The sequence below is a fragment of the Kryptolebias marmoratus genome, linkage group LG13 (assembly GCF_001649575.2).
Source record: "Kryptolebias marmoratus isolate JLee-2015 linkage group LG13, ASM164957v2, whole genome shotgun sequence".
Lineage (NCBI taxonomy): Eukaryota > Metazoa > Chordata > Actinopteri > Cyprinodontiformes > Rivulidae > Kryptolebias > Kryptolebias marmoratus.
Genome location: NC_051442.1, coordinates 22,513,224 through 22,540,317, shown reverse-complemented (window position 1 = coordinate 22,540,317; position 27,094 = coordinate 22,513,224). Strand labels below are relative to the sequence as shown.

The 27,094-nt window shown below is 40.2% G+C and overlaps 1 protein-coding gene across 1 annotated transcript; it reads left to right on the top strand.

The window, feature by feature from the left end:
* The first annotated feature begins 2,286 nt into the window (after nucleotides 1-2,286).
* Nucleotides 2,287-18,992, top strand: si:dkey-250d21.1. The gene is made up of 11 exons (XM_017431124.3): nucleotides 2,287-2,643; nucleotides 4,490-4,610; nucleotides 6,873-6,980; nucleotides 7,068-7,104; nucleotides 8,729-10,527; nucleotides 10,611-10,641; nucleotides 11,737-13,505; nucleotides 14,391-14,439; nucleotides 14,528-16,326; nucleotides 16,641-16,677; nucleotides 16,818-18,992. Exons 1-11 carry the CDS (start codon nucleotides 2,549-2,551, stop codon nucleotides 18,341-18,343), a joined length of 7,371 nt encoding a protein of 2,456 aa, XP_017286613.1. The 5' UTR covers nucleotides 2,287-2,548; the 3' UTR covers nucleotides 18,344-18,992.
* Nucleotides 18,993-27,094: the final 8,102 nt, after the last annotated feature.

Here is a 27,094-nt window from a genome sequence, read left to right as displayed (position 1 = left end):
AGACGATGGACAAGGTTCTGGCAGGGGAGAGTGTGACCAGACATCGGATGGTGGTGTGTAGGATGAGGGTTAGGCCAAATAGGAGATATATGGATGCAGTTAGAGAGGACAGAGGATGCAAATGGGACAGACTTGTAGTATGTTGACAGGTATGCACAGAAAATGCACTGATAATGTTCATGATTACAATCAATAACATTGAAGTTGGGACGTTGTATAAAACAAATAAAAACAGCATACAATTATTTGCAAATTCTTTTCAATCTATATTCAATTGAATGCATTACAAAGAAAATATATTTATTGTTCAAATAGATAAACTTTATTGGGTATTTTCTTCAAATATTCACTCATGTTGAATTTGATGCCTGCAACTTGTTCCAAAAACGCTGGGACAGGGGCATGCCTACCACTGTGGTACATCACCTTTTAACAACACTCAATATGGTTTGGGAACTGAGGACACTAATTGTTGAAGTTTTGTTGGTGGAATTCTTTCCCATTCTTGCTTGATGTACAACTTCAAGTGCCCCACAGTCCGGGGTCTTCGTTGTCGTATTTTGTGCTTCATAATGCATTACATATTTTCAATGGGAGACAGGTTTGGACTGAAAGTAGGCCAGTCTAGTACCTGCACTCTTTTATTACAAACCACACGTGCAGAATGGGGCTTGGCATTGTCTTGCTGAAATAAGCAGGGACATCTCTGAAAAAGACGTTGTTTGGATGGCAGCAAATGTTGCTCCAAAACCTGCATAAACCTTTCCAGTATTAATGGTGCCTTCACAGATGTTTGTGTTACCTGTGCCATGGGCACTAACACCCCCCCCAACTTACACACACACATACCATCAGTGAAGTTTGCGCCAATATCAATTCGGACAGTCCTTTTCCTCTTTGGCCCGGAGGACACAATGTCCATGATTTTTGAAAACACTTTGAAATGTGGACTTGTCAGACCACAGGACATTTTTCCACTTTGCATCAGTTTGAGGTCTGGTTACAATGATTATAGCAGTCAGTAAAATCATCACAGTAGTGGTAACACAGCGGTGCAACATTTTGCCCCTGATAATACTGACCAGGATTGTTGGGAGGCTCATTACAGAATACTCCTGTCTCCTGTTTTTACATTAAGTTTATTTTAGTAAAACAGGACTGATGACAGCAAACAACAGCACAACGAGTTAACATTGTGTGGCTTCCACATGTAAACATTACAGAGTGATACAGGTAGGCCTTCACAAGATGGCTGCCAAAAACCTCACCTTGTGCCACCAGGGAACATTCTAGCATTTCTCTTTTTCAATGGTGAAATCAGGTTGCACCAGAAGGGCTATCTAGCTGCTGCTGCTACCTGCACTTGCAAATAATCATAGAATTCCATGTGAATAAACGTGTAATGTGAAATTGAGGTGGTGTAAGTGTTCAATAAATAGCATTCAAAATAAGCTGCTATAAAATTTCAAAGATCAGATTTGTTTTAAGGCAGCAGCATTCAGACTAGTCATTAGCTTACCAGTCCTGTCAGACAATTGAGTCCAACTGGAAATATAAGAGACTTTCAGCTGATTTGAACATGACAGAAAAGGGCCATGTTCGTCATGTTGCTGATTTATCAAAACTTCTTTATTTCTGTAAAGATAATATATCATCTAGTTAGGATTTTCACATTAAAACTGTAACATATAAACAGCTAAAGAAATCACTATACTGTGAGTTCATCTTTATGTAATCATTATTTTTGATTAGTAAAATTTGTGGCATACTGTACATAAAATCATTGTAAGGATGCAAAAAACAACAACAAAAAATAGCAACAGATGTTATTTAGTAATTTGAATTTGCAAATGTCAGAAGGTTGAGTATGTTTTAGCGTTCAAACTAAGTGGAAAGGTCTTCTGCAGGGAAGAAACGCTATATTCTTCTATTTCAGCCTTGACACAGAAAATAAAGAAACCACAGACAAAGCTGTTTATTTCAAAACTAGAACAATTAATCTTGTATTTGATGATTGGGAACGTAATGTAATTTAATAAACTAATTATTCTTAATCACATTATTACAAATTAGTCGTAACTTTTTATTAAAGCAGTTTTATTTTTCAACAGTAACTACGAGCACTGTTAAGGCTTATTCATATATTAACAAACACAAAAGCAGACTTTATGTGTGTTATGAAACCCATTCTGTCTGAATGGAGACGAGGGGAGGAATCATCTTGACACGAACACTCTTGGGCTCAACCCAACGGCGCCACGCTGCCCTCTGCTGCTCAACGAGCCGCACTGCATGGACTAGTTCCTGGTTGTTGAGAGAACACGCTTTCGGCGAGTGTTAGCATTGCTCACAACTTCAACTTTTCAAAGCATGGAATTAGCTGGTTCTTAGTTTGCCAAAGGGATATCAGACGAAAATAGCATCGAAATTTTACTGTATCGCTTGCAGGTTTTGCCCAAGCTATGGCTCTGTAGATAGTTTGCTTACAGTAGGCTTGCCCCTCTGCAACCGCTAGCTAACTTGCTTGCTAGCTACCCTCCAGTTCAAAATGACTGACTGCTGCGCTGCAGCGAACTGTGATTATCAGCAGCAGCAATCCGAAAACACCACTCCGCTCTTCAGCTTCCCTCTGGATCCGGAGCGGTAAGATTCTGGCTTATTAAGTCTAAAATGTGTGTCAGGAAGGAGCCGCGCAGCCTGCAGATTGAACGTGTTAGCCCCATGTTAGCATTAGCGTTAGCTTCTCATCATGTTGGTGACCCAACTCTGGAAAATGGCGCAGACTCAACGTTACTCCTGAAAGAAAAGTCCGGCTGAATCGCACTTCCCGTCACTCAGGCAGCCTCGGAAACCGATGCAGTCGTTCAAATTTACTCCCCTCGGGTTAGCTTCGAGACAATTTACTTCGGCTGAAGAGACAGGAACCGGAGCGAAATAAAACTTTTTGTTTTATTTAAATGACCAAAGGTTCAGAACACCGTCCTGAGATTAGAGTGGCTGGCTCACAGCTCTGCTCTGACTGTCATGTTATTAACCTAACATTTATGTTTTAGCGTATAGGGATGGTCTAATTGTTGCTGTTTAATAAGTTATTTTGTCTAGTTTGTTTGTAAATGAAAAACTTTTATTTTATATTACGATTTTCCTTAATATTCCACTTTCAAAGCCAATAGATCTGTTCTGAAGCGTTTGGAATATACATGATTTACTAATATTTTTAGTAGCTCATTATCCATCCATTTAATCCACTTTATTACTAATGTTTAAATACCTGGAAGGATGGCAGGAAACGTTTACTGATCACATGAGTCTGTCTGTAGAAATTATCTTTTTTATCGAAGTGGATCATTAATCAGCTGGGTTATGAGTTAATAGTAACTTTGTTTTTTTCCATTTGTCTTGAAGTTTATCAGCTAGATCAATGAAAGACCTGGCATTCCTTGAATAAATGTATATCACCTGCAGCCTTTCATGGCAGAGTTTTAAACTGAGATCATCTCATGATGAGAACAGACAGAGTTGAAGTCATTTTGGTCAAACCTTAAAAACAGCATTATTCACGATATTGTGAGATGTCAGAGTGGGTTGTGAATGACTATCAGCTACTACCACACCAAACTGTAACTTAATATCTATAAAATTGACTGGGTTATAATAGCAAGGCCACCTGATTTTTTTATAATCTCATCAAACAACATATTCTGATACCATTAGATAGATCTTTTGAAGAGAAATCCAACACAATTTGAATTTGTAAAATTGGTCTACTGGTTACCAGTTTATTGTCAAAAAATTATCATCAGAATCTGTCTAAGTTAATACAATTCTTAAAAAGGCAGCAATAGAAAGTCCTATGTTTAACTTCCTGGAACTGAAGCTGAGGAATCGCTCTGATTGGCTGTAAATGTTCAGATTATTCCTTCTCGGATAACACATGAGCAAAGCCGTCCAAAGTGCCAGCTCCCGCTCACAAATTTTTTAAATGTAGGTTATAACATGTTTTATTTCATCTGAGTTGAGAAATGAATGAAAGAATGAATTAGCTCGATCACTGCCTGACCCAGTTAGCTATAGTGCTACCGTGCGTTGTTTATTTAATGGATTAAGAACATGTAGAGGATGAATGGGTTGGGAGGGGACAGGTGGCCCTGCTAGTTTTAGACTTCGTGTTTTGTGAGGTTATTTGTCTGTGACGGCCATCTTGAATGGGGTTAACTCCAAAAGGTGTCCATCCAGTGATTACTTCCTGAAGGTTTAATTAAAATTCATCCAGTAAAAGGTTTCATGAGATATTTTGCTAAGAGACTGACAAATGAACACACAGACACGGGCAACAACCTTCATCCCTGGCAGGCAGTTAAAAATTTATGTGTACTTGTTTGTTGTGGCTGGAGGCTGTACTGCAGGATGTGGTGATGACATCCAGCCCATAACCCCCGACTATCTACACCTAAACCTTTTGATGGTTTTCTTCTCCTTGACTTTTCAGCTGCACACAATGGCTGAACAACTGTCATCGGCAGGATTTGGCATCAGAACCTCCAGAGCAGTTGCACAAGTTGTACAGACTTTGTGCAAAGCACTTTGAGCCCACTATGATATCTCATCAGGTAAGACCCTGGAGCTTATTGCCTTTTGGACCAAATGTAGAACTGACATGCTTCCCTGTTTGGCTTTCACTAGTGAAGAGTAGTGCTGGGCGATATAACGATACATATCGTGGGGACGATAGAAAAGTGTCTATCGTGATATATTTTCTTCTATCGTTTCTGTCGTTTCTATCATAATTGTATCAATGATTCATGTAAATATGTCATAACGTAGGCTACGACGAATGTATTAGTGTTGTCACTTTGCATAAATTCAGTTTATATAAGTGATAAATAATAAGAAAAAATATCTATTTTGCAAAGAACCTCCGTTTTGCGACATGACGCTGCTTTACGGCAGCGGCTTTCTGTGCGGCGCGGTGTTTTCACCATAAGTGCTGAAAGATGGAGACGCATGAAGTATCAAACCCGGGGCTGCATCAAGTAGAGACAGCTAGCAGGCAGCCCAAGAAGAAAGACTTTTACCAAAACGAGGGGGGACGTCTGTGATTTGGTTCAAGAAGTCCGACACGGAGCAGAAAAAGATAATATGCTAACTCTGCTAATGCTAATGCTAACTCTGCTAATGCTAATGCTAACTCTGCNGCCAACACAACAAACCTCTTCTATCACTTACAGAAGAACCACGAAAAAGAATATTTAACAATCCAAAAAGTGCAAGGTCAAGCAAGTTGTAAAAGAGCCGGGGAAAGCTGCAAAAAGTGAAACTATAGCCGGCCGAAGATAATGGAGTCTGTTGTCATTTGATACTGTTACGTCTAACAGATACATATATATTGCTGCACTAAAATGCAGCAGATCTCATTTGTGAAAGTTCAGTTAAATGTCACTTTGAAATAAAGCTTGAAAAAGGTAAAAAATAAAATTATTTTTTTCATATTCTTCAGAGAATAACTGCCAACGTACGTAATTGGGGTATATCGTGATATATATCATTATCGTGATATAAAACTATCCATATCGTGATATAGGATTTTTTTCCATATCGCCCAGCACTAGTGAAGAGCATAGTTTTATTTTTTTGTAGTACTTCTACAACAACCTCAATTCAGAAAGATTTGGGACATTATGTAAAATGTAAATAAAAACAGAATGCATTTTTTTTTCTCCTAAACCTGCAATGTATTCACAATGGATCATAGTAAATATATCAAGTCTTTAAACTAAGAAGTTGCACAATGTTTAGGAAAAATAGAATTTTGTAGCAACAATACATCTCAATAAAGTTGTCCAAGGTCCATGTTTCCCTCTGTGAAGCCTCCCCTCTTCTTCTTCTAACATCAGTCTGAAACCATCCAGGAACTGAGGAGAGCAGCTGCTGGAGGTTTTAGAGGGAAGGTTGTCTCATTCTTGTCTGATGGAGGATTCTAGCTGTTCAACAGTCCCGGGTCTTCTTTGCTGGATTTTGTATTTTATGATACATGAAATGTTTTCAGTTGGTGAGAGGTCTGGACTGCAGGCAGGTCAGCTCAGCAGCTGGACTCTTCTACTCTGAAGCCGTGCTGCTGGAGTGGATGTAGTTTGTGGTTTGTCTTGCTGAAATATGTAAGGCCTTCCCTGAAAAATACGTTGTCTGGATGGGAACAGATGTTGTTCTAAAACCTGTAAATACTTTTCTGCACTGATTGTATCTTTCCAAATGTGTAAGCTGCTCATGGCAGAGGTGCTAATGCACCTCCATACCATCAGAGAGGCAGGCTTCTGAACTGAGTGCTGATAACAGGGCCCTCTCTTTTGTAGTACAAAGGATGTAGTATTTGTGGTTTCCAAGACAAATTTCAATTTGTCTGACCTTCAAACAGTTTTCCACTATGCCTCAGTCTGTTTTCAATGAGCTTTGGCTCAAAGAAGATGGCTGCATTTCTGGATGGTGTTCAGATATGACTTCTGCCAATCTTTACTTCAGAGAGATTTAGCCTCTCTAAAATGCTCTTTTCATCCTCAGTCCTCTTACTGACCTGTTTACAGTTAACTTAATTAGTTACAAAAACCTCTTCTGGTTGTTTTTTATTTTCAGTGTTTTGTTACCCTGTAATAACATTTTTAAGATGTGTTGCGGCCATAAAATTCAAATTTACCCCATTTAAAAAAGGTACAGTTTAAGCATTTTGCATGTTTACTGTGTACTCTGCTACATAAACTTACTCAGCAGCACTGTCGTTAAACAGTTTTTGAGGAAAGTTTTAAACCCCTAATAAGGTTTTCATAAGACATTTCCCATCAATGCAACAAAACATTCAAATGTGATCTACTTTTTTCCAGTCTACGTCCAGTTGTGTGTTAAAGGAAGATGCTGTTCCTACAATATTTAATGTCACGACACCTGTGAACAAACAGTCAGCTGCTAACAGGAAACGAGCTCGAGATCCTGTAAGTATTTATTTACGTTTTAAAAATGACCCAGGTTTTCTATGAAACAATAAAACACTAATAATCCAAATCTCTCTCTCTATCCAGTTGGGAGAGGAAGCAGCTGTTGTAAAGAAAACAAAAGGTATAGTAACTTCTTTTATTCACTTGAAAAATGATCACATGGATTTAGGGTTTGGCGATTGGACAGATTTATCAACCATCAGTGATTTGAGTACATCAGTACTCAAATCACTTTACTTTAGCTTTAACTTTATTTTAGCTAAATTATTTACTTTTTTAAGAGATTTGACCTGTAAACATATATATACTATTCAAATCCAAACCTGGACATGTTTTAGTACACCCCAGTAAGGTGCCATCCACCTCACTGTTTCCAGCAGCAAAGCCTCTGACTTCCTGTCGGCTGTCGGTCCAGCCTGCAGGCTGAGCTGCTGTGGTTAGGTACTGTCCATTCATTGTTCAGCCAAGAGTGGCACAATCAATTTGTTTAATATTATCACAATCAAAAAAGACAACTGAGAATCTACGATTCAGAATGATTTGAAGAGAAATATTTGTTTTTGAAAATAATCACACCAGTCAGTCTGTCATAATATTGGCTGCTGCGCAAATAAGAAGAACAGGCACTTCAGTGTTGTTTAAAACAACTTCTTAATGGCTCTGAATTTCAAATATGGGCTTTGGCAACATTTATAGGTCAACCATGACATAAAATGTAAGCACAAAAAAGAAAAATGTATAAAAACAACATGACCTTGTGTTTAAGATGCACTTTTTGTTGGCTTATTGACAGACAACAGACAAAGATAATAAAATTGCCAACAATTTTTATACTAACCACACAAAATGAAGCTGCAATAAAGTTTTCTCTTGGCCCAACAGGTGCAGTTATTTAGCACCGTGATGCCTCACAGCAGCTGATTCAGTCACCTGTCAGCTGTTAAACACAGACTGACCAACAAACTAAACAGAGATACTTGTTTTAATTATATTATTATCAGTGAAAGCTGCCAGGAAGCCGCAGGAGGAAAGCTTCCTCCTGCGGCGCTCATGTCTACGATTTCAGGCACCACTGATGGAGAGGCTTGGTGGATTTAAATCCCTGTTTTCTTAATCAGTGCTTATTCACTGCTGCATGAAGGTTAATGACGCCACGGCCATGTAAGATTCCTACCTGATCTGACATTAATTGTCTGTGGTGATAGCTTTCCTCCTACTTTGTGTGCTGTTGCTCCGTGACAAACTGCAACTCATCAAGAAAATGAGTTGATTAAAGACTTCAGGTCCTGACTTCTAAAAATATTGTGTGCAGTGACAATAAGAGCATAAATTTAGAAGTTGATCACATGTCCAGCTGCCCGTAGCTCCAGATATCAGCTCAGAGCTGGTTGCACAGATCTGCTGTAGTTCTTGTCAAAAGTTTTGAGCAGCTTCTTGTTTTCAAACCAAAGTAGCCCTAATTCTGTGACATTGTTTTTTTTTTTTGGCCACAAACAACCTACTTCTCCAGATGTATAGAGAACTGTGATTGCCCAGTCCTCTCTTCCACAAAAAAAGAAAAGATTAAAGACACCTGCGCCAATATATTATCAATTATCAGTAGTCTGACTGGTGATGACCAATTAAAATAAAATTTAGCCTATCGCCTAACCCTACATGAATGTTTAGTTCATGTTAAGACTTGTTGGTCTTTGTTGACTGAACAATTTTCCTCCTCTCCATTGTAACGCTGTCTCTCACGTCAGAAAATGCACCAGCAGAACTGAAAGAAGAGTCAAAAGAAGCAGCTGGGGAGAACAGTGCAGTGACGGAACTGCAAACGGACAACCAAACCCAGGAGGACGTGGCTGTCTTCAAAGCTAAAGAGACTCTGAAAGCTTATTTCAAGGAGATCCTGGCACTGACAGGATTCAGCATCAACGGAGCCAACATCAGCGCTGAGCAGCCAATCGGAGGTGCAAACGGCCAGCGGGCTCTCAGTCGTAACTGTCTGGAGAAAATAGACAAGAAAGAAATCCTGCAGTTCAGTGAATATCTAATGAGGGAGGAGATTCAGAACAACCTGACACTGGCCCGGTTCTTCTCCATTCTGCTGCAGGATGTGACGAGCGTAGAAGGAAAGGACCAGATTCCAGTTTTCATCAGGTCGGTCACTATTACTGGTTTCCCCCAGAAGCATCTCATTGGCTTCTTACCATGCGACTTGGATGCAGAGAATATGTTTTACATGCTCCTCTCCGAGCTGCGAAGTAAGTGGGGGCTGAGGATGGAGCACTGCAGGGGACTCACTTATCTCATTACAGGTAGCATGTGTCAGAAAATGAGAGATCTCACCTGCAGGATCCTGCAGGAATTCCCTCAAGTAGTTCTATCACCAAGTGATCCGTATGCATTCAACATATGGATCATTCGCTGCATGCCTGTCCCCTCAATCCAGAAGGTTGCAGACACCGTAGAGGAGGTGGCCTCGTTACTCAGGAAAACCCCGGAGCTGAGCAAACGATTAGAAGGAAAGATCCAGATGACATACGGGCATTTAAAAGGAGAGGTCGACAGAATCAAAGCGGGTATCAGTGGGAACTGGGAACATGGCACCGATGCTTTCCAGACCATGCTAGAAATTCTTGAGCCATTTCTAACGTGCATCAATGAGATCATTTCCAAGGTGACCGAAGATACGGCTGAACAGCTGGCCAAGCTCAAGCCAATTTTAAAGAATTTCAATTTCATCATGACACTTGTTGTTCTGAAAAACACCCTCTGTTGCGTTAGCATCCTTAACTCAAGTCTCAGGGGCATCATAAGCATCAGCAGTACCCTACAGTACACAATCTCCAATGCCTTAAAGCTGGTCAGCAAATACCAACAGGAGCTCCCAATATTTCACCGCAAATGGTTTTCTGATGCAGTTGGCCGGGCAAAAAAACTGGGAGTGGAGGTCATTAAACCAGAGCTAGCCCAAGCAAACACGACAGAGACGCCACTGGAGGACTTTTACAGAGAGACCCTGAGCCGGCCGATCTTGCAGTATCTCGTTGCAGAGGTGAAGAGAGTGTTCAGCACCGAGATGGTGAGGATTCTCCGATGGCTCTCATTAGTGCCATCTTACATGGCAGACCACAATTTCAGCATTCGCAGGGATAAAGTAGCAGACGCTAACTTGAACAACCTTGCACGTCCGGACACGTTCTACGAAGAGCTCGGTTGTTGGGAGGTGAAGTGGAGGCACGCAAGCAAACGCAGAATCTTACCAACCACGGTGTTTGCTACGCTCAAGATACCAGACATCGGGTTTTACCCTAATGTGCAGAGCCTGCTGAGGGTGTTGGGGACTGTTCCATGTGTGAATGCAGAGGCTGATGTGTACGGCCAGTACCATATGGTACTGGAACGGTGCCAGTCCTACCTAAATGAAACACCAGAGGACCAAAGGCAGTGCAGCATGGCATTTGTTTACGTGAACCAGGACGTGCACTTCTGTGTGGAAAAAATGGTGGAAACGTACGTTCAGAAACATCCTGACATCCTGCAGATGCTGCAGATGGTAAGTAGACTTTGATTAAAATAATAAGAGTTTTAAAGTTACAGCTCAGTGAACTAACATGCAGCTGTCTGTCTGTTTTACAGGACGACGAGACGACAGAGAAACCATCACAGGGTGAGATAACGTGTCAGGCATTTATTTTCCCATTTCAACATGCCACACTTGAAATTAGCAAAACAAATGTAGAAAGACATGAGGCTAAAGTCTGTAAATAAATTTACCATTAACTAAATTTAAAAAATACATATGTACATCCAGAGATGTAACCATTAGGGTTGGGCAATATGTTAATTTTTTTCAACTGGCAGCCATCAGTCCAACAGACTGATTTATATGTGTGCAGATGTGTTTAAGTGTGTATGTGTGTTTTTTTAGGGAGGTGGCACCATGCAGTCCCTGTTGATTTTTTGTTTACAACATGTACAACTATGAAAGATGTGGCCAAAAAGAATACAAGGTCACTGATTTGAGATTATTTTGGTTCTGAACAGAAGAGAGATCCAGCTCCAGGTTGATATTTGGGGTTGAAATCTTTAGACACCTAAGGATTGGATTCAATTACAGTTCAGAGTGCTGCGACGCAAATATAAAACAAGCATCAATGCATTTCAGTTATCCTGACATTTAAATGACTATGGCTTTTTAAAATAAATAAACACTGATTTATATAATTTATGAGTTAAATTTGGGGAAATTATGTCAAATAATTCTTAAATAATATGTAAAACCAAAAGTGATGTGTGCATATGTATTCTCCCCTGTTGCTTTAAGAATTTCAGTTGACTGTGGCTTAATTGTTTTAGACAAATTGTTAATATAGTAGTGATTAATGCTAATAAAATAAGAACGCAAACACTGACAAAGCACTTGTATGATGCTCCATCAGCTGTGCTGACTGAATTTTATGAATTCAATCATGATTCATTTTAAAATTATGCCAGTCCGTATTTCAGATTTAGAGCTTTGAAGAAGGGGGCTAAACTTATGTTCAAGGAACAGATCCTCATTTTTCTCCTTTGCTTGCACCACTTCCTGTGTTCCAGTTGCCCAATCCTAATAGACATCATGCAAAAATTTCAATGAAATAAGTTTTGAAACAATCTGAATTTTAAATATGACTGAATAATTTTAAATTAAATCATCACAGTATTTTTTAACAATACCACTCTTACAATCTCACCAAAGACCAATCCCATTTTTGTATTTCAGTGGTGGCCTATGGAAACCATGCAGAAAAGGATACTGAAGAAGAATTGCAACTCATAAATCTAGAGATGGATGCTGATAGGCTTGTAGAGCTGAAATGTGCAGAGACAGATAGAGAAGCTCTTAAATCTGCTCTGCAGGCTGCAGTGGTGGCGTCTTACAGCAGTCAGAGCAAGTTGGATAGTGATGCTTGTCCTGCTCAGGATGGAGATGTCGAGTATGTGACCAAGTCTGAAATGAACGAAGTTCTCACTGTGTGTGAAAATGCTGTCAGGGAAGGGATCCTCATGGAGGTGGGGAGTTCATTTTTTTCTCTGATTATTGACCGTCTTGTGAAACTTGAGCAGAAGTCCTATCTTCCGCTCTTCATCAGATTCATGGACAGTTTTGATGTCATGCGATTCGAGTTGTTAGGGTTCATTGAGGCAGATCTTGAATGTGATGTCTTGATACAAACTCTTATGGAAAAAATAACAGTGGACTGGCGTCTTGATTTAAGGAACTGCAGAGGTCAGGCTTACCTTGGCTCTGGAGATGTTTCGTACAAGCTTAAAGCATTTGCCTGCAAAGTCCAGGAGAAGTATCCTCTGGCTATAAGCACACACTGTTCTTCTTATTCTTTCAACACGTGGTGGTCAAAGTCTATCCCAGTGCCTGCTGTTAAAAGAGCTCTGGACACTTTTGAAGAAGTTGTGACGTTTTTTGGCAGTAGTGCTGCTCGAGAAAAACAGCTTGACAATGTGATGGCCTTTGGTCTTAGAGAGAGTTATGAAAAGGTCCAGGAGTTACAGGGAAAGTTCTGCACGGTTTGGCAAGAGAAGCATGATTCTTATGAGGTGTTTGTGCAGATGCTTGAGCCCCTTGTTGAATGTCTGGAGAAAATCAAAAACCACCCACAGAGATGGAAGGCCTCTGTGTCCGAACAAGCAGGAGTCCTTCTTTGCAAGGTGATGGAGTTTGATTTCATCATTGCAATGGTGGTCTTAAAGAATGCATCCTCTTTCACCAGAGAGCTTAGTGCAGGTCTTCAGAAAGACCAGTTCACCGCTGCATCCCAGCTTTGCCAGATTGGTGGTATTGTGGCCACTTTAAACAGAGTGAAAACCAATATGAAGTTGTTTCACCAGAACTGGTTTGATGAGGCCTGGGCAATTGCCCAGAGTCTTACAGTGCAGGTTGATGGGCATGAGAACTCTGTCCTAAAGGACGGCATGATGAAGTCGGTCACAAATTACAAAGATTGCTTGAGTGTGCCCCTTGTAGACAACCTCATCACTGCTGTGAAGGATCATTTTTCAGACGACCACAAAGAGGCTCTCAACTTCCTCTCCCTGGTTCCGTGCTCAGTCACAGTGAGTTACATGTTTGAGAGTTTGAAGTCAAAGCCCCCCCTCTACAGCAGCGATCTCCCCGATGCCGACAACTTCTTCACAGAGCTGTGTTGTTGGAGAGTGACATGGAAGACCAAAGTGGCATCTGTGACCATTCCGAGCTCCATATTTCACACTCTGCGTCTGCCGCTCATGCAGTACTTTGGAAACATCAACACTCTGCTGAGGATCATGTCTGTGCTCCCCAGCACAACACTGGAGGACTGTGGTGTCGTCATGCGCCACAAGAAGTTTCAAGACTATCTGAGAAACACAAATCCTAAGGACAGGACTCCCTGTTTGACTATGCTGCATGTGAGCACGGACTTCAGCAGAGACCTGGACCGCATGGTGACCCAGTGTTTGAAAGTCACTCCACAGGCCTTGGAGGGTATTTGTTTGGTATGTACATGTATTCTTTAAACGTAGTATTCCACTGGGCTGCGACTAATTGGCAAATGGTATTCATGCGAAAGTCTCCAAAATTGCTCAAAACATTAGCTAAAAATGTGTTTTTTAGTCATTCCAGGCCCACAAACAACACTGATTTTTTTTTTAAAGATCTAAATCTGCCTCTCTTTATTCTTCATTTATAAAGTGTAAAATAAGCATCAACTTGCACTCAGAATTCAGTGAGACTGCAACATAAAATGTCTTTTTCTCACAGTTTTGAGTCGCTGATTACTCTCCAACTATTGCAGCCATTCTCTGTTTATATTATAGACCAACCTTCCCCACCTTATCTTGTTGGTAAGAGTTGAAGCCAGCTGGACCTGGTTTAAGAAAGTTGCCAGGTTGTATTTTTGGACTTAAAGTGTATGCACTAGTGATGTGAGGCTTTAAGTCCTGCCTACTCCACCGAACACAGTCATGATATTACATGACCTTTCTTTTAAGCATGAAATAACTAATTACAGCTAAACATGTTAGACAAATGAATAGTTGAACATATAGCAGCAAGGTAGGAGCTATGGAAATCAACAAGTCAACACCTGAAAAAAAATATATGAGGTATGTTCTTTTCATTTTTACCAAGGTCAGTGTTTCATTTGTATATGTGGACGGGGCAGAACCTAAAACTTGTATTGGAACCAGCCTATGGGGAAGATTTGTCCCATTCTGGATCCGGTTGAAAGTCGATAGATGCATAGTCTATGGTTGCAGCCCAGTTAGATACTGGCTTAGCAGAAAAAATAAACATTACTTTTATGATTTGTTCTTACTTACTTGTCATTTATTAATCATACAAATATCAGAATAACATTTATGAAACTGCTGTTTTTACAGGACAAGGAATCCAAGAGTATTATCAAGAACTCTGAAAATAATATGGAAGGTAAGAGACAAGCTTTTAACTATTATCTTCTCTGCTGTGGTGTGAGAATTGCAATCACTGTTGTGTCTTTCTTCTGTGATGTATATAGTTGACTGTGTCAAAGAGGAACCTGAGGAGCCCGAAGTTCAACAATCCCCTGAGAAGTTGCAGGATGAAGAGATGAAACCAGCAGATGAGAATGGACACACTGGAGATAATCGTCAAAGTCTGGCTACAGTCTTTAAGCTTGCTGCACTACTGGGAAAAAAGAATAGCAGCCTTGGTGAACTTTCAGAAGAAGACCGAGAGCCACTTGTTCAGGAGCTCAAGATGTGCCACTGGTTTGGAAATGAAAGCAAAAGCATGCTATCTGTTAGTGATGATGAAATGGTGAACCTCCTCATAAATGGAATCAGAGATGTCATACTTAAGGAAATTCAGGAATCTCCGTTTTTCTCCCTCATCACAGATAAACCTGTTAGAATTGCTGACAAGACCCATCTGCCTGTTTTTGTTCGATATGTTGGGGAATCTGCTCCGAAAGTCGAGCTCATGGGTTTTTTGCAATTTGATCAAAACAGTAATTCTGATAGACAAGCAAGTAATCTTGCAAAGATTCTCATTGAAGACTGGGGATTGCCCATGTCTCAGTGTCGAGGACAAGCATTCATGCATTTGGGTTTAGGTTATGAAAGCTTGAAGAAAATGGCTTTGAATTTCCTCCAGAGCTACCCACTTTGTGTCGTAACACCCAGCGAGTCTTGTGGTCTTGCCTATTGGTTGGCCAGTAGCGTGCCTTGCCCTTCACTGAGAAAGATACTGGATATCACTGAAGATCTGCTGCTGTTCTTTGACGAGTATCCTTGTCTACAGGAACAGTTAGCACAAGCTGTTGATGGGCTTTTGAACGTGCCAAGGGAGGCTTTGGAGGAATTTCCTGAAACGTGTTGCTCAAAGTGGAAGAAAAGGGAGGACTTTTTTGACATCCTTGCCGACACATTAGATGGTGTTCTTAGCTGCCTGGATGTTGTCAGCTCTAGTGTCACAGGTGCCAAATCAGTGCATGCACAAGTTCTCTCTTCTGCACTGAGGAACATAGATTTCATTGTCACCCTGGTGATTTTGAGGAATGCCTGTGCTCCACTTCGTAACTGTAGCACTGTTTTCCGCTGCGGAAACCCTGCTGACATCCTCTGTGAGGTGGAAAAAATCCCATCAATCATAGAGACTCTTGAGAAAATGTTGGAAAACGTGAACACCATGCACTCAACCTGGTTTGAACAGGGGTTCCAGCTAGCAACCAAGATCGCTCCTGAACAAGTGTGCTTCTCAGAGGAAGCCAACAACTACGATTCTCCAGAGATTTACTACAGAGAAAATCTGAGCATTCCCCTCCTCCGCAACCTCATTGACGAGATGAAATATTGCTTCTCCGACAGCCATTTAAAGGCTCTGTCAGTTCTGTCATTGTTGCCTTCATGCAATCCTCAGCCCATACTGTTAGAGTCCACAGACAAGCCTTTCAGCCTTTACCTTACGGACCTTCCTGAGCTCGAGTTGGCTGAGCAGGAAATCAACACCTGGGCCTCTGTCTGGGGAGAGAAATACCAGGATGTTGCACCTCCAACATCTGTCACAGAGGCACTTGTCCATCCTGAGTCCAAGAATCACCCAACTGTTACATTGCTGCTTAGGCTAGTTGCTGTCCTGCCCAGTGTCAGTATGGAGTGTGACCTGATGAAGACCACCCTGAACTCAATAAGGGATCTGTTTAAAAGCACTGTATGCAGAAGCAGCAAGACCAACCATGTGATGCTCCTTTCTCACTGCACAACACTACAGAAGCTGCCAGAAGTTATTGAGAAGTGCATGGAGGTTGATCCAGAAAGCAGTCCATGTCTGTCCCAGGTAAGGGTTTTTAAGTTTTGATCACACAGTGTATGTAACAACTCAGACAACATTTTAATCTGAAACCTTTTTTACTTTCCTAATAGTAACTTACATGTTTTATGTTTAGCTTCTTGCTCAAGAAACTTTTTGATATAGATCATTCTGTTAGACAAAACTAGTTTCTGCTAGACGTGTTTTATCCCTACGGTGACACAACCAATACAACTAATGCACGAGTGTAATAAAAGTAAAAGGCTGTACGGTAAATCAGGATTATTAAATTGAATTTCAAACTTTTGCTACATATCTGAAATTTCTTGCATTTCCTTTAGGTAATGGAAGCTCTGCAAAGACTGAAGTTGGGCAGAGGTAAGTGCATTTATGGCAACTTTAGAATTTCCCAGTGTAGTGTTCTAATTATGAAAGAAAATTAGATTTATTGTCAAAGAGATGTTTCTGTATGAATTATAGAGAGCAATATCACATTTGTTTTGTATTTTTCAAACCAGGAGATCATGAAGTAAAATCGACAGAACCGCAGAGTGCCACTGAAGCAGTCAAATCTGCAGATGGAGAGGTGAAACTAGCTGAAAAGGATACGACACAAGAGGTTGTTCCAGGGCCGAGAACAATAGTCTCATTCTATGAGCCACAACTACGTGAACAACTCCTCAAGGAACTGTGGGACTCTCAGTTCTTCACGGTTATATTTGATCAAACTGTTGAAATTAATGGTGAGCTCTACGTCCCATTGTGCATCAGGTACTTAAACAAAGAGGATATTCAGTGTGAGGAAACTCTGGCTTTCATCCCTTTCACTGAAGACTCAGTTGTCCTCGCTGAGGCTATTGAAACAGCTCTGTCTGAGAAGTGGGGGCTCAACATGGAGTATTGCAGAGGACAGGCTTTGCTGAGTGTTGGTGAGGTGGGAGCTCACATGAGGGCTGTAAGTGTAGCCATAGCTAAAAAATACCCACATGCTGTCAGAACCATCAGTTCTGCTTTGTCACTTAATGTATGGTTGGCTAAATCGTCTCCTGTTGTCGAGGCGGCTGATGGAGCAGTCCTTATAGGGAAACTGTTACACTGGCTCACAGAGGACCCAGAACGCCAGAACAAACTAGAAGACGAGATCATTTACGTTTTCCAGCAAGAAGAAGGACAGGGCAGTGAGTTGAGTGACAAACTTGTAAAGAACTGGGAGAAAAGTCACGACATGCATGGGTTTATGATAGAGATTATTGAAGCAGTCATGCTCTGCTTGAATGAGTTGAAAAGAGAGGGAAGCACTTCGGACCAACAGCAAGCCTCACACTTCTTTGACTCAATCAGAAACTTTGAATTTATCTTTTCAACAGTGGTACAGAAGAACGTCTTGAGTGTAACTAAAAGGCTCAGTCAGTCTCTTCAGGGTAAACCCTTAGACATGTTGCTCTCTGTGAACACCGTGGCTGATGTCAAAGCATCACTCGGTAAGCTCCAGAGCGATATCGACAGCCATCACAAGTCCTGGTTCGAGGAAGCCGTCGCCCTGGCATCCAAACTCCATGTCCCAATGTTGCATTCAGTGCTTCTAGAGGCGATGAGTGAGTTTTACAAGGAATCTGTCAGCACAAGGGTTGTGGAGCACTCGATAGCAGAAATTGATGACCTATTCACAGAAAAGGTATTGGATACCTTGAGATGTCTGGAGATTGTGCCTTACGCAATGTCCAAAGTAGAAACCAGCATTCTTAGTGGTCTCGTGTTTCGTTTGTACAAGGAAGACTTGCCAGATCAGTCCTCCCTTCACTCTGAGATGAAGGCGTGGAAGGAGAAGTGGTTGGATCCTATGGTGGGTTATCTTCCGAGCACTGTGCTCGATACGCTCAAAACATCACAGATTAGAAGTTTCAGTAACATTGAAACTCTCCTCAGACTTCAGGTCATCTTGCCATTTTCAAGGCGAGAGAGCAACTTCAAGCAGGGAAAAAGAAGCTTGCAGGAATTCATTCAGCAGGAGAAGAGGTCCCTCACTGAGCTTCATTCTCTGTAGGAGCTGCAGGACTTTCTGTAGCACACTTAAGAAATGGGTTAACCAGTTAGTGGATGTCAGCATCATCTTACTGAAGGACTAATGAGTTCCGCACACCCAGTTTCACTGTACATTGTTGGCTTTTCCTTTGTTGTCATCTCACAAAGCCCTGTCCTGTGTTGGTTTTTCTTTTGTGTTGTTGTTCTTTTCACCCCAATTCTGTAGTTTGTACAGTTGTACTGCCCAGTGGGACCAATGTTATGGAGAAAAAAAAGACTGTTGTCTATGCTTTTGTGTGCCTTGATGAGACCCAATCCCCCAATGTTTCATAATAATCGTTTAAAATGTCCTATTGGCTTGTGGATTTTATTTTATTTTTTCCATTTTCTTTGTCTCCCATTTTCTGAAATGACTAGATTGATTTGTCGTTTCACTTTTTACTGCTCATTGTAATTATTACACTGCATCCTTATTCTTTCCTGGGCACAAATAGAAATGGTTAGTTCTGTTATGTTTTTTGATGATTTCCCACGTTTCCTGTCTACTTGCCAGAATGAATTTGCTGTAAACGTATCTCTGAGAATAATGTTTCCTTTATAGGAAAATCTTCATATATATATTTGTCAAAAAAAAACAAATAAAAAAACTAATAAAACGTTCAAAAAAGATGCTTTTAATTGTGGGCAGTCAAATTTCTCTCTTTGTATGCTGCAGGTCTTTAAGTCAACACAAGATGGCGCAGCACAACTGCTTTTTCATGTTTTGGCACACATGAGCACCAAGATTGGATTTATGGTAACAATATTTAACCTTTTTCAGGCTAAATTATGTATGTTGTCTCCAGGGCAGGATTAACTCTTCTGAAGCCCTCAAAAGACGTAGAGAAGCCCTTGGAACTTTAGGTCAAATTGACCCAAAGGCCACAGGAGGGTTAAGGAGGGTGTGGGCCCCTGGCTGAGAGATTCCTTTGGAGCCCTATTGGCATTTTTAAATGCATAAAAATTACAACTCTGATTATGTGCACATTAATGTAAAGGTTTCTAGTCACAGAGCAGAGCTGTTTTCTGTTAGCACAGAAAAACTATAGACAGTTTTCTGTTTCTTACATTTTTATGAGCCATGGCTGCATGGACCACAAGAGGATCTGAACTGTTTCTCTATTTAGTTCATTTTATTAATGTGCCAAATAATTATGTGTAATTAAGTGTTATGACAAAGAGAAAAAGTAAAGCTACAGAATGTCAAAAGGCCAAAATAACAGGCAACACTGCAACAGTGTTTCCTAAAGCAGTATGAAAACTTTATCCTAATGTCTCAAGAGGACACAGAGCTGACAAGTTGCAATGACAGTGTTTTGGTTTTCAATAATTTGAAAGATCTGTTGCCTGACTTTAAAAAAATAACTATTTGGTTGATAGAAATTACATCCATAAACTGATTTTCATTATTGGACCTCAAGATGAATGTGAACATACAAAATAATTAACAAAGCAATAGGATAGAAATATTTAGTAAAGTACCACTGATTGTCACACACCTGAGTGTGAAATTTGGGAGCAGTGAGCAGCAGCGCTGCAGAATCATTTGGTGATCTAACATCCCAATTCCAACCCTTAATGCTGAGTGTCAAGCAGGGTGGCAATGGGTCCCATTTTTAGTCTTTGGTATGACCTGGCAGGGGATTGAACCCACAATCTCCCAGTTTTAAGGCAGACACTCTTCCACTAGGCTACTGAGCTGCTTATGAACTATTTTGACAGAGAGAAGTCGTTTAGTACAACTAGTAGTGCTGTATTGACTACTATTGTGAGAAATCTGAAGCAAATTACATTTCATTGGAAATAAATGAAATGAGGTGTTTGGAAAACATCCATTCATTAAAAAATAATACTAAATTAGTATTTGGGACTCTAAAACTTGGGGCCCTGGGTTAATGTTCCCATAAGCCTTTTGAAAATTCCAGCCTTGGTTGTCCCACATGACTGCTGTGAATTACTAAATGTGTGACCAAAATATGTAAATATAGGCCACCATAGAGTGAAGTGTCATTCTGTAACGTGTCTAATTCAAGGCTCCTGGGCTAAATATGGTTCTTATTAAAATTTTAACCAGCTCACAAAAGATTATTTTAAATGTATGAGAATTGGCCCACCAAGTCTGTATCTCTCTAAAAACCTGAGCATGCAAGACCACAGCAATTTGGGATTTTTTGTGTGACAATAGGGTGCACAGAACATCCAAACTGAGCCGATTCAACTACTGCTGCCAAGAAAAAAAAAATCTGCCTAAATGTGTGTGTGCACGTTTTTTTCTGTATTGCTTCAAAGTAAAATGTGAAATAGATTGTTTTTTCTATAATCAAGCTGTATATACATGTTAATGATTTCTATATGCATGTCTTGGGGAAAAGTAATTCATATTTTTAGATGGATAATTTGGCATTTCACATTTGAAAATCAAGGTCAGTTTGATTTTTTAATAAACTGACACATTGTCCAGTTTTAATATTTGGCCCCCGGTTGAAAAGACACGAGTGTATAAAGTCCAAGGCTTTAGAGGGAAGTTGTTATGTTCATATAACCAACACTTTCTAGCTGGTGAGTAAATGTTTAGTTTACAGGTGGTTGTTTTTTGTCCTCAAGTGAAGAATGAGGCCCCTGCAGTGCCAAGAATGTGGGACAAATGTGTTCAGCCTGTATTTGTTAGAAATGCAAATCATCACCCTGTATTGCCTTTGTGATTTAGTTAATATGTAATTCTTAAGAACAAGTGAATTCTGTAGCTCTCCTGTTGGACGTTGCCTTTGCTGTTAATTATTTGCTATGAATTCCTGGAGGCTTTAAGAACAGTTTGAATGATACAGCAGCTTCACAGCCAAGGAAAAAAATCAGGTACAATTATCTACAGTTCTATTTAAGTTTTTACATAATTGTTTAGCATTAACATCACTGTTACTAAATCTAAATGTATTTCAATCTCCACCCTGTTCCATATTCTTCCTGTGAGCTTTGATCCAACATGACAAAGGCCTGATTGTTGGTGACCAGCTCATTGTGTCCCCTCAGCAAACAGATTCGCCTCTGTCGGGGGCCCCCAACCGTGGTGTTCACATGCCCCAATTTTAACTAGACGCTATCACAGGAGTCCACCGGTATCAACTCCTACAACCACACCTCTCTGCGCTACACGTCTCCTCCAAGCTGTGTTGCATTTGTTTACACTTTGGGTGACTGTGCAGACATTGTCACAGCTCAAATCTCAGGTGCGGCCTCTTGTGTGTTCAAGCGTGAAAATCATCTCCCATCTCTAAGTAAAACAAGGCACTGCCATAATTAACCCATGGACCAGGTTTCCTGCTGGATGTCAAGGTTTTGCACTGATATAAGACCCGTGGCGGTCTGTAATCAGGTCCATACACAGCCAGGATTTAACTACACTTGTGGGGAAGACAAAGGGCTTAAGTGGATTTCGTTTCAAGGTTTCCTTTCAGGGAGATTTGGCAGCACAGGCCACGGTGCAGATCTTTCAAGTCCTCCGGGCAAAACTTTTGGTTTGAATTATTCTGATGTCAGCTTGTTGATTGCGCTCTTAAAAAACACTTTGTTTTTACTTGCAGTTGTAAAACTAGGATTTGAAACAGTAAGTGAAATATGAAGGACTGTCTGAGTGGTGTTTGCAGACTACTGAGGAATATAAGTCATCTCCTGAAAAGACAGTAATTTATTTTACTTTATGAGTGCTCAGTATTGTTATCTGCCTCTGAAATGATTCAAAGCAGCACTCTGCTCACTTTCACGTTTTTACAGCAGGTCAAAAACCTCTGTGATTCCTAAAAACTTTAATCGTTTTTAAAGAGGCTTTGGTGTTCTGAAAATCCCACGAACAACAATCTAACAGTGTTTATTCCCAAGAACCACATGTAGCTGCAGTGTTTTATCTCTAGTACTGTTCAGAGGCCAGCAGCTGGGCCGATGCTGGTCTTTGGGATTCTATTATTGCTCTTCTGCTTTATGTTTACCTGAAGGTGCAAGCTGTAATGAATGGAGTGTCCCAGACTGATGGAGACATCCCCCAACCCACACAGTTCACCCCCCTGTGCCCTCAACACAATTTGCTCCGTCTTAGAAACACACCAGACACACCAGGGTGTCATGCTGGGATAAAGAAGCCATGACTGGGGCTGTGTTGCCATCTGATGCTTTGAGAAATCACACTCAGAAAAGAATGTGCTTGATGCTCTATTATGAAGCATTTAAAGCCCCGACTGAGCTGCAGACGGTCAGACTGTTGGTGACACATCAGAAACAGTGAATAAGACTAACACCAACTTATGCTGAAATTGACAGCTGGAGGCATTTTGGTCAGACCTTAAAAATAACTATAAAATATAAATAATATAAAATATCTATCCTCAATTTCAATTTCACACTCAGAGTATGTGTTGTGGATGACTCAGCTACTGCCATACCAAATGTTAGTGCAACACATGTAAAACCGGCTGAGTTAGAGCCATTTTTGTGTTGGCTAATGTCGATTAGCTGTGGCAGCTTATGTGTATTTAATTAGCTGTAAAATATGGATCTATTTATTCCTATCTTGGTTGATTACATTTTTAAAGCTGGCAACTTTCATGCTTAAACCAGAGCAGCCACTATTATATGCACATAATAGACTTCGAGCCAGGGCTTCCATGAACAGACAGATTAGGGTGGGTTGTGGTTTTAGGAACTCCTTGGAGGACCACATGATGAGTTCAAAAGTGGCCCAATCTGTCACTTGAAAGGACTCCATCCTCAAAGCACAAAGCAGACAGAGGCTGTAAACAAATGCTACGTAGAAGTGTGAGTCTGCTGATTGGATGGTGCTTGTTGTTTCTGTTGGGATCTCCCACTGTGAGCCGCAGCAGTTTTCACAGATTGGATTTTCACCTGGCTGAGGTGCGTCTGTCTCTGAGAGTCCAACCTAAACCTCTGCTGCCGATAATACATGACGTTCTTGTTATTTGTCAATAAATAGCTGGCAGCACTGCTACGCGCTGTTCGAGTTAAGAGATAAGAGGCGAAATGAAAACAAACCCTGACAGGTCCAGCCGGCTGATTGTTTCCAGTCGGGAAAAAAATCCCTTTTCAGGTTCTTGTTTCTTTCCAGAAGTGATAGCTGTTAATAAGAGTCCTGGTTTTAATTTGATGGGCAAATTATTTATGGTTTAAAGGGTTTAGCTGTTAATAAACAGCAGACAGAGTTCAGTCTATTAGTTTATCATTGCGGTTCGCTTATTGTTGAATTTTTGAACACACTTGGCATAAGGTACTTTTTTATTTCTGTAATAAAAGCTCAATGTCAAATTTATTTATTATTTAATACTATTATTTTATTTTATTACTTTTTTTAATATATCCTGATTACGTCCATTTAAAGCAGAAAAATTGCATTTTTGCTGAGTGCTGAATGACTGCTGAAACTGAAGTGAAAGTTGAATTGATCAGAACAAACAGTAAACTTAGCAAAACAAGGCCAAAAGCTAAAATCATCAGAACAGTTGCAAAAAGTTAAAAACAAAGTAAAAAATGCTGACGAAGCTTTCAAACAGCACAAGTTTGTCAGTGCATTTCTGCGGGAGAAAATGTAAAAAAAAAAGTTAAATAATTCAAAAACCACAAAAGTTACAAAGAACCAAAAGTCCTAGCTGTAATGTTCTGATCAAGCTGAATGTGTTGACACCTGAGTGTGCTGAAACAGGTGTGCTGAAGTAGTCAGCATAAAACACATGAAAGAAACTATAAAACAGAAAACAACACTGTTGTTTTTAATTGTAAAAATAAATAAATGAAGTCTTACATAGAGGTTTCTTTTTCTCAAAAGCTACAAAAAAGAGAAGTTTTTTCAGTCCATCTTGTCCAGATTAGTTTTGTGAGTATTCAGAGTATAGCTGTGCCCCGTCTGAGGTTCTGATCCTTCTGGGTGAAAGCTGAGTGTCCTGCTCCTCCTCCCCCCTGCTGAGAGAGAAACTGGTTTGATCCTCTTGAGATTAGAAGGACAAAGGCCCGGCGCTGTGGGTCCGCTGCCTCACCAAACACTAACTCCACTCCTTATTTCTCCCGCTGCAAAACCTGCAGCGGGAGAAATACATTTCCCGTTTGCACATACAACATCATAAATTACAGTTTATATATATTTTTTGTTGCTGCTTTTAATGCTCCTTCAAGACATATGAGAACATTTCAAAGGATTTGTCTCAATTACAAGCGGAGCCGTTTGAAAATAAATGTCATTTTCCGAATCCACTGCGATTTAAGTTCACCTTTTGAAAACCGGGGTGTGTGATTAAAGCAGGACTTTTCAGACCTTGTCCCCCACTGTAGTGACAGTTAAAAACTACAAAGTACTTGTAACATTAGCTCCGTAAAGCTGGTTTTCATCCTTGATGTGAATTATCGATCATAACCCAGCTCTGACTTTGCTGTTAAAAGACATGAGTTATTTCATTATAATGAACCACAGTGGTTCTCCCCCCTTGCTTGGATGGTGAGATGTGAAGATCAAGAGGCTGCATGTTGATCCTAGCTCAGGAATGGAGAGCCTGTGTGTAAAAAGTCTGTCTTTAGACAGGCCCGGTCCTGCTGGAAGCTCCACAACTCCCACACACACTCTGACCCTGTGCCCATTCACAGCCGACTGCCATGTAAAACCCATCCAGTTTCTGTGGAAGCGCCATCCCAGCCCTGCGCTTTTGGAGCAAGGAACACAGCCATCTTAGAGCTGTTTGGCAAACGGATGCGGAGGTTCAGGGTTCCCAGCAGAAGAGGGTTTGTTGCGGCCTCTGGCTGCTTTAGAGACAGCACAACAACGCCTGGCCCTGTGTTCCCGGCGGAGCCGCCGGCAGCGCAGGAGGCCAGGAGTATTAGCTGCAGGGTCAAGGTCTGGACAAGAGCTCAATTTTTTTCTCCCCGTTCAGAGGGAAACGACGTGCCGGTTTCCCACAGCTGTGTATCACTTACAGCCTGCTTAATGTGTGAGCAAATCAGACAGCTCAGAAGGACGAGGTAACATTAGGAAGAGCTTGTTTTTTCACAGAAATGTTGAGGAGAATTTTGGTTCTGTTACTGGAGAACTTCAGTATCACACTTCATTTTAGCTTTATTATGAAAACAAAGGGTTTTTTTTAGTGTCAAAAGGAAGTCAATAAACTATGACTTTTATAATCCATTTCCCAATTTTGTGAGCACTTTATTTTATTTTTGTCTCCATGTTAAACATTAACTTTAGATGTTTTTTTTATTTGCATACAGTTTACTTTAGGGTTAATACACATTTCTCATTTTTAAATTCTATATTTTTACAGAACTTTTAGTTGATATTTTTATGCCAGGACATCAGATTAATGAGAAGACAGTTTTTATTTGTTTTTTCTAAACGTGATGTGTTTCTCTGTCATCTATTTTGAAGTTGTGTTGGTGTCCATTTGCATGATATCTGTCTGTAATATATGGGACAAAAGATGTCAGAATGAAAGTATTAAAACCAGCATTGTTGACAGTAACAACAGTAGTGAAGATAAAGCTGAAAAACAGTCTTTTATTGGGGGCTGCTGTGATGCACGTGTGTGAAGTTGAATAACCTGAAATAAATACTGACACTTCCTGTTGTCTGAATATGAACATTAAAAAAGGCTGTAATGTTTATAAAAGTGCAATCATGACTATTTTCTTTTTTTGGAGGTTAAATTTGACCCACAGATAAATAATAACAGAACTGGTTTACAAAACTGCACAACATCAGGATATTTTTCAATTTAAACAAAAGTAGCATAAAAAAACCTGTTTTTGTTTTCCTTTTTTTCTTCAATATGTGTTTGGACATGCGTGTCCTCTACCAGCCATCAGGGGGTGCTGCAGCACCCTAGGCACCCCTGCCTCCAATAGCTCTGAGCTTATGTATCTGTGTTTGTGTGTGTAAAATTAGTTGATGCAGGATGAGTTTTCCTCTCAGCCTTACAGGGCATCTTATGGAGACAAACAACCATCGACTGTATTTTTTCCTTAAGTTTTCAGAAAACATTTTATCTAAAAGTTTTAGCTGCAACAAAATCATTTTTGTATTCGGGTTTTTACAAACTATTACCGTCCAACATGCAAATCTGGCTATTTTTAGGTTTCCTGCCCTTCAGCTGAACGATTAAAGTTTGCACATTTTCAGACAGGGTGTCCCTCCACAAAGAAGTTATCTCTGTTTTCGATTTCAACTTCACAAAGTCGTCAACCCCGGCGGTAAAAAGAAGAAAAGAAAAGGGCTATGTTCATTTTTTAAAAAAAATACTGTGTAAAACACCCTACTCTTTTCAGCAATTTCCAGAAATTGGTACTTTAATTTTTCAGAAAATGCAGAAGGTAATAAAGTCTGCAAACCCTAAAGTTTTTCCACTCCATTTACTTTTTTCCGTATTTATATCCAGACCCGAAGAAGAGTAAAATCCAGTTCCAGACTTTTCAGGACTGTGTAAGAACCCTGCTACTTATAAATAAAAGAGAGCAGGCAGAGCTTTAAAAGACCCTAAAATAATAATAATAATAATAATAATAATAATAAATTGGGAAAAGCCTGAATGTAAACGTGTTTTATTACTAAATAAATAAAACTCAAGCAACACATTTTTAATAAATACCAGAGCAGAATGATTTAATTTCCTACATAAGGAGTTTTACTGAAATCCACATTTTTTTTTACATTTAGTGCGTTTGGAACAAATCATTTTATAACTGCGGAGCACAATAA

Excerpts from the sequence above, each read along its gene's own strand:
- si:dkey-250d21.1 (XM_017431124.3), top strand. The coding sequence starts at position 2,549 with ATGACTGACTGCTGCGCTGCAGCGAACTGTGATTATCAGCAGCAGCAA. Across the intron at positions 10,528-10,610 it reads TCCTGCAGATGCTGCAGATG|GACGACGAGACGACAGAGAA; the intron begins GTAAGTAGACTT and ends TCTGTTTTACAG. Across the intron at positions 13,506-14,390 it reads CCTTGGAGGGTATTTGTTTG|GACAAGGAATCCAAGAGTAT; the intron begins GTATGTACATGT and ends CTGTTTTTACAG.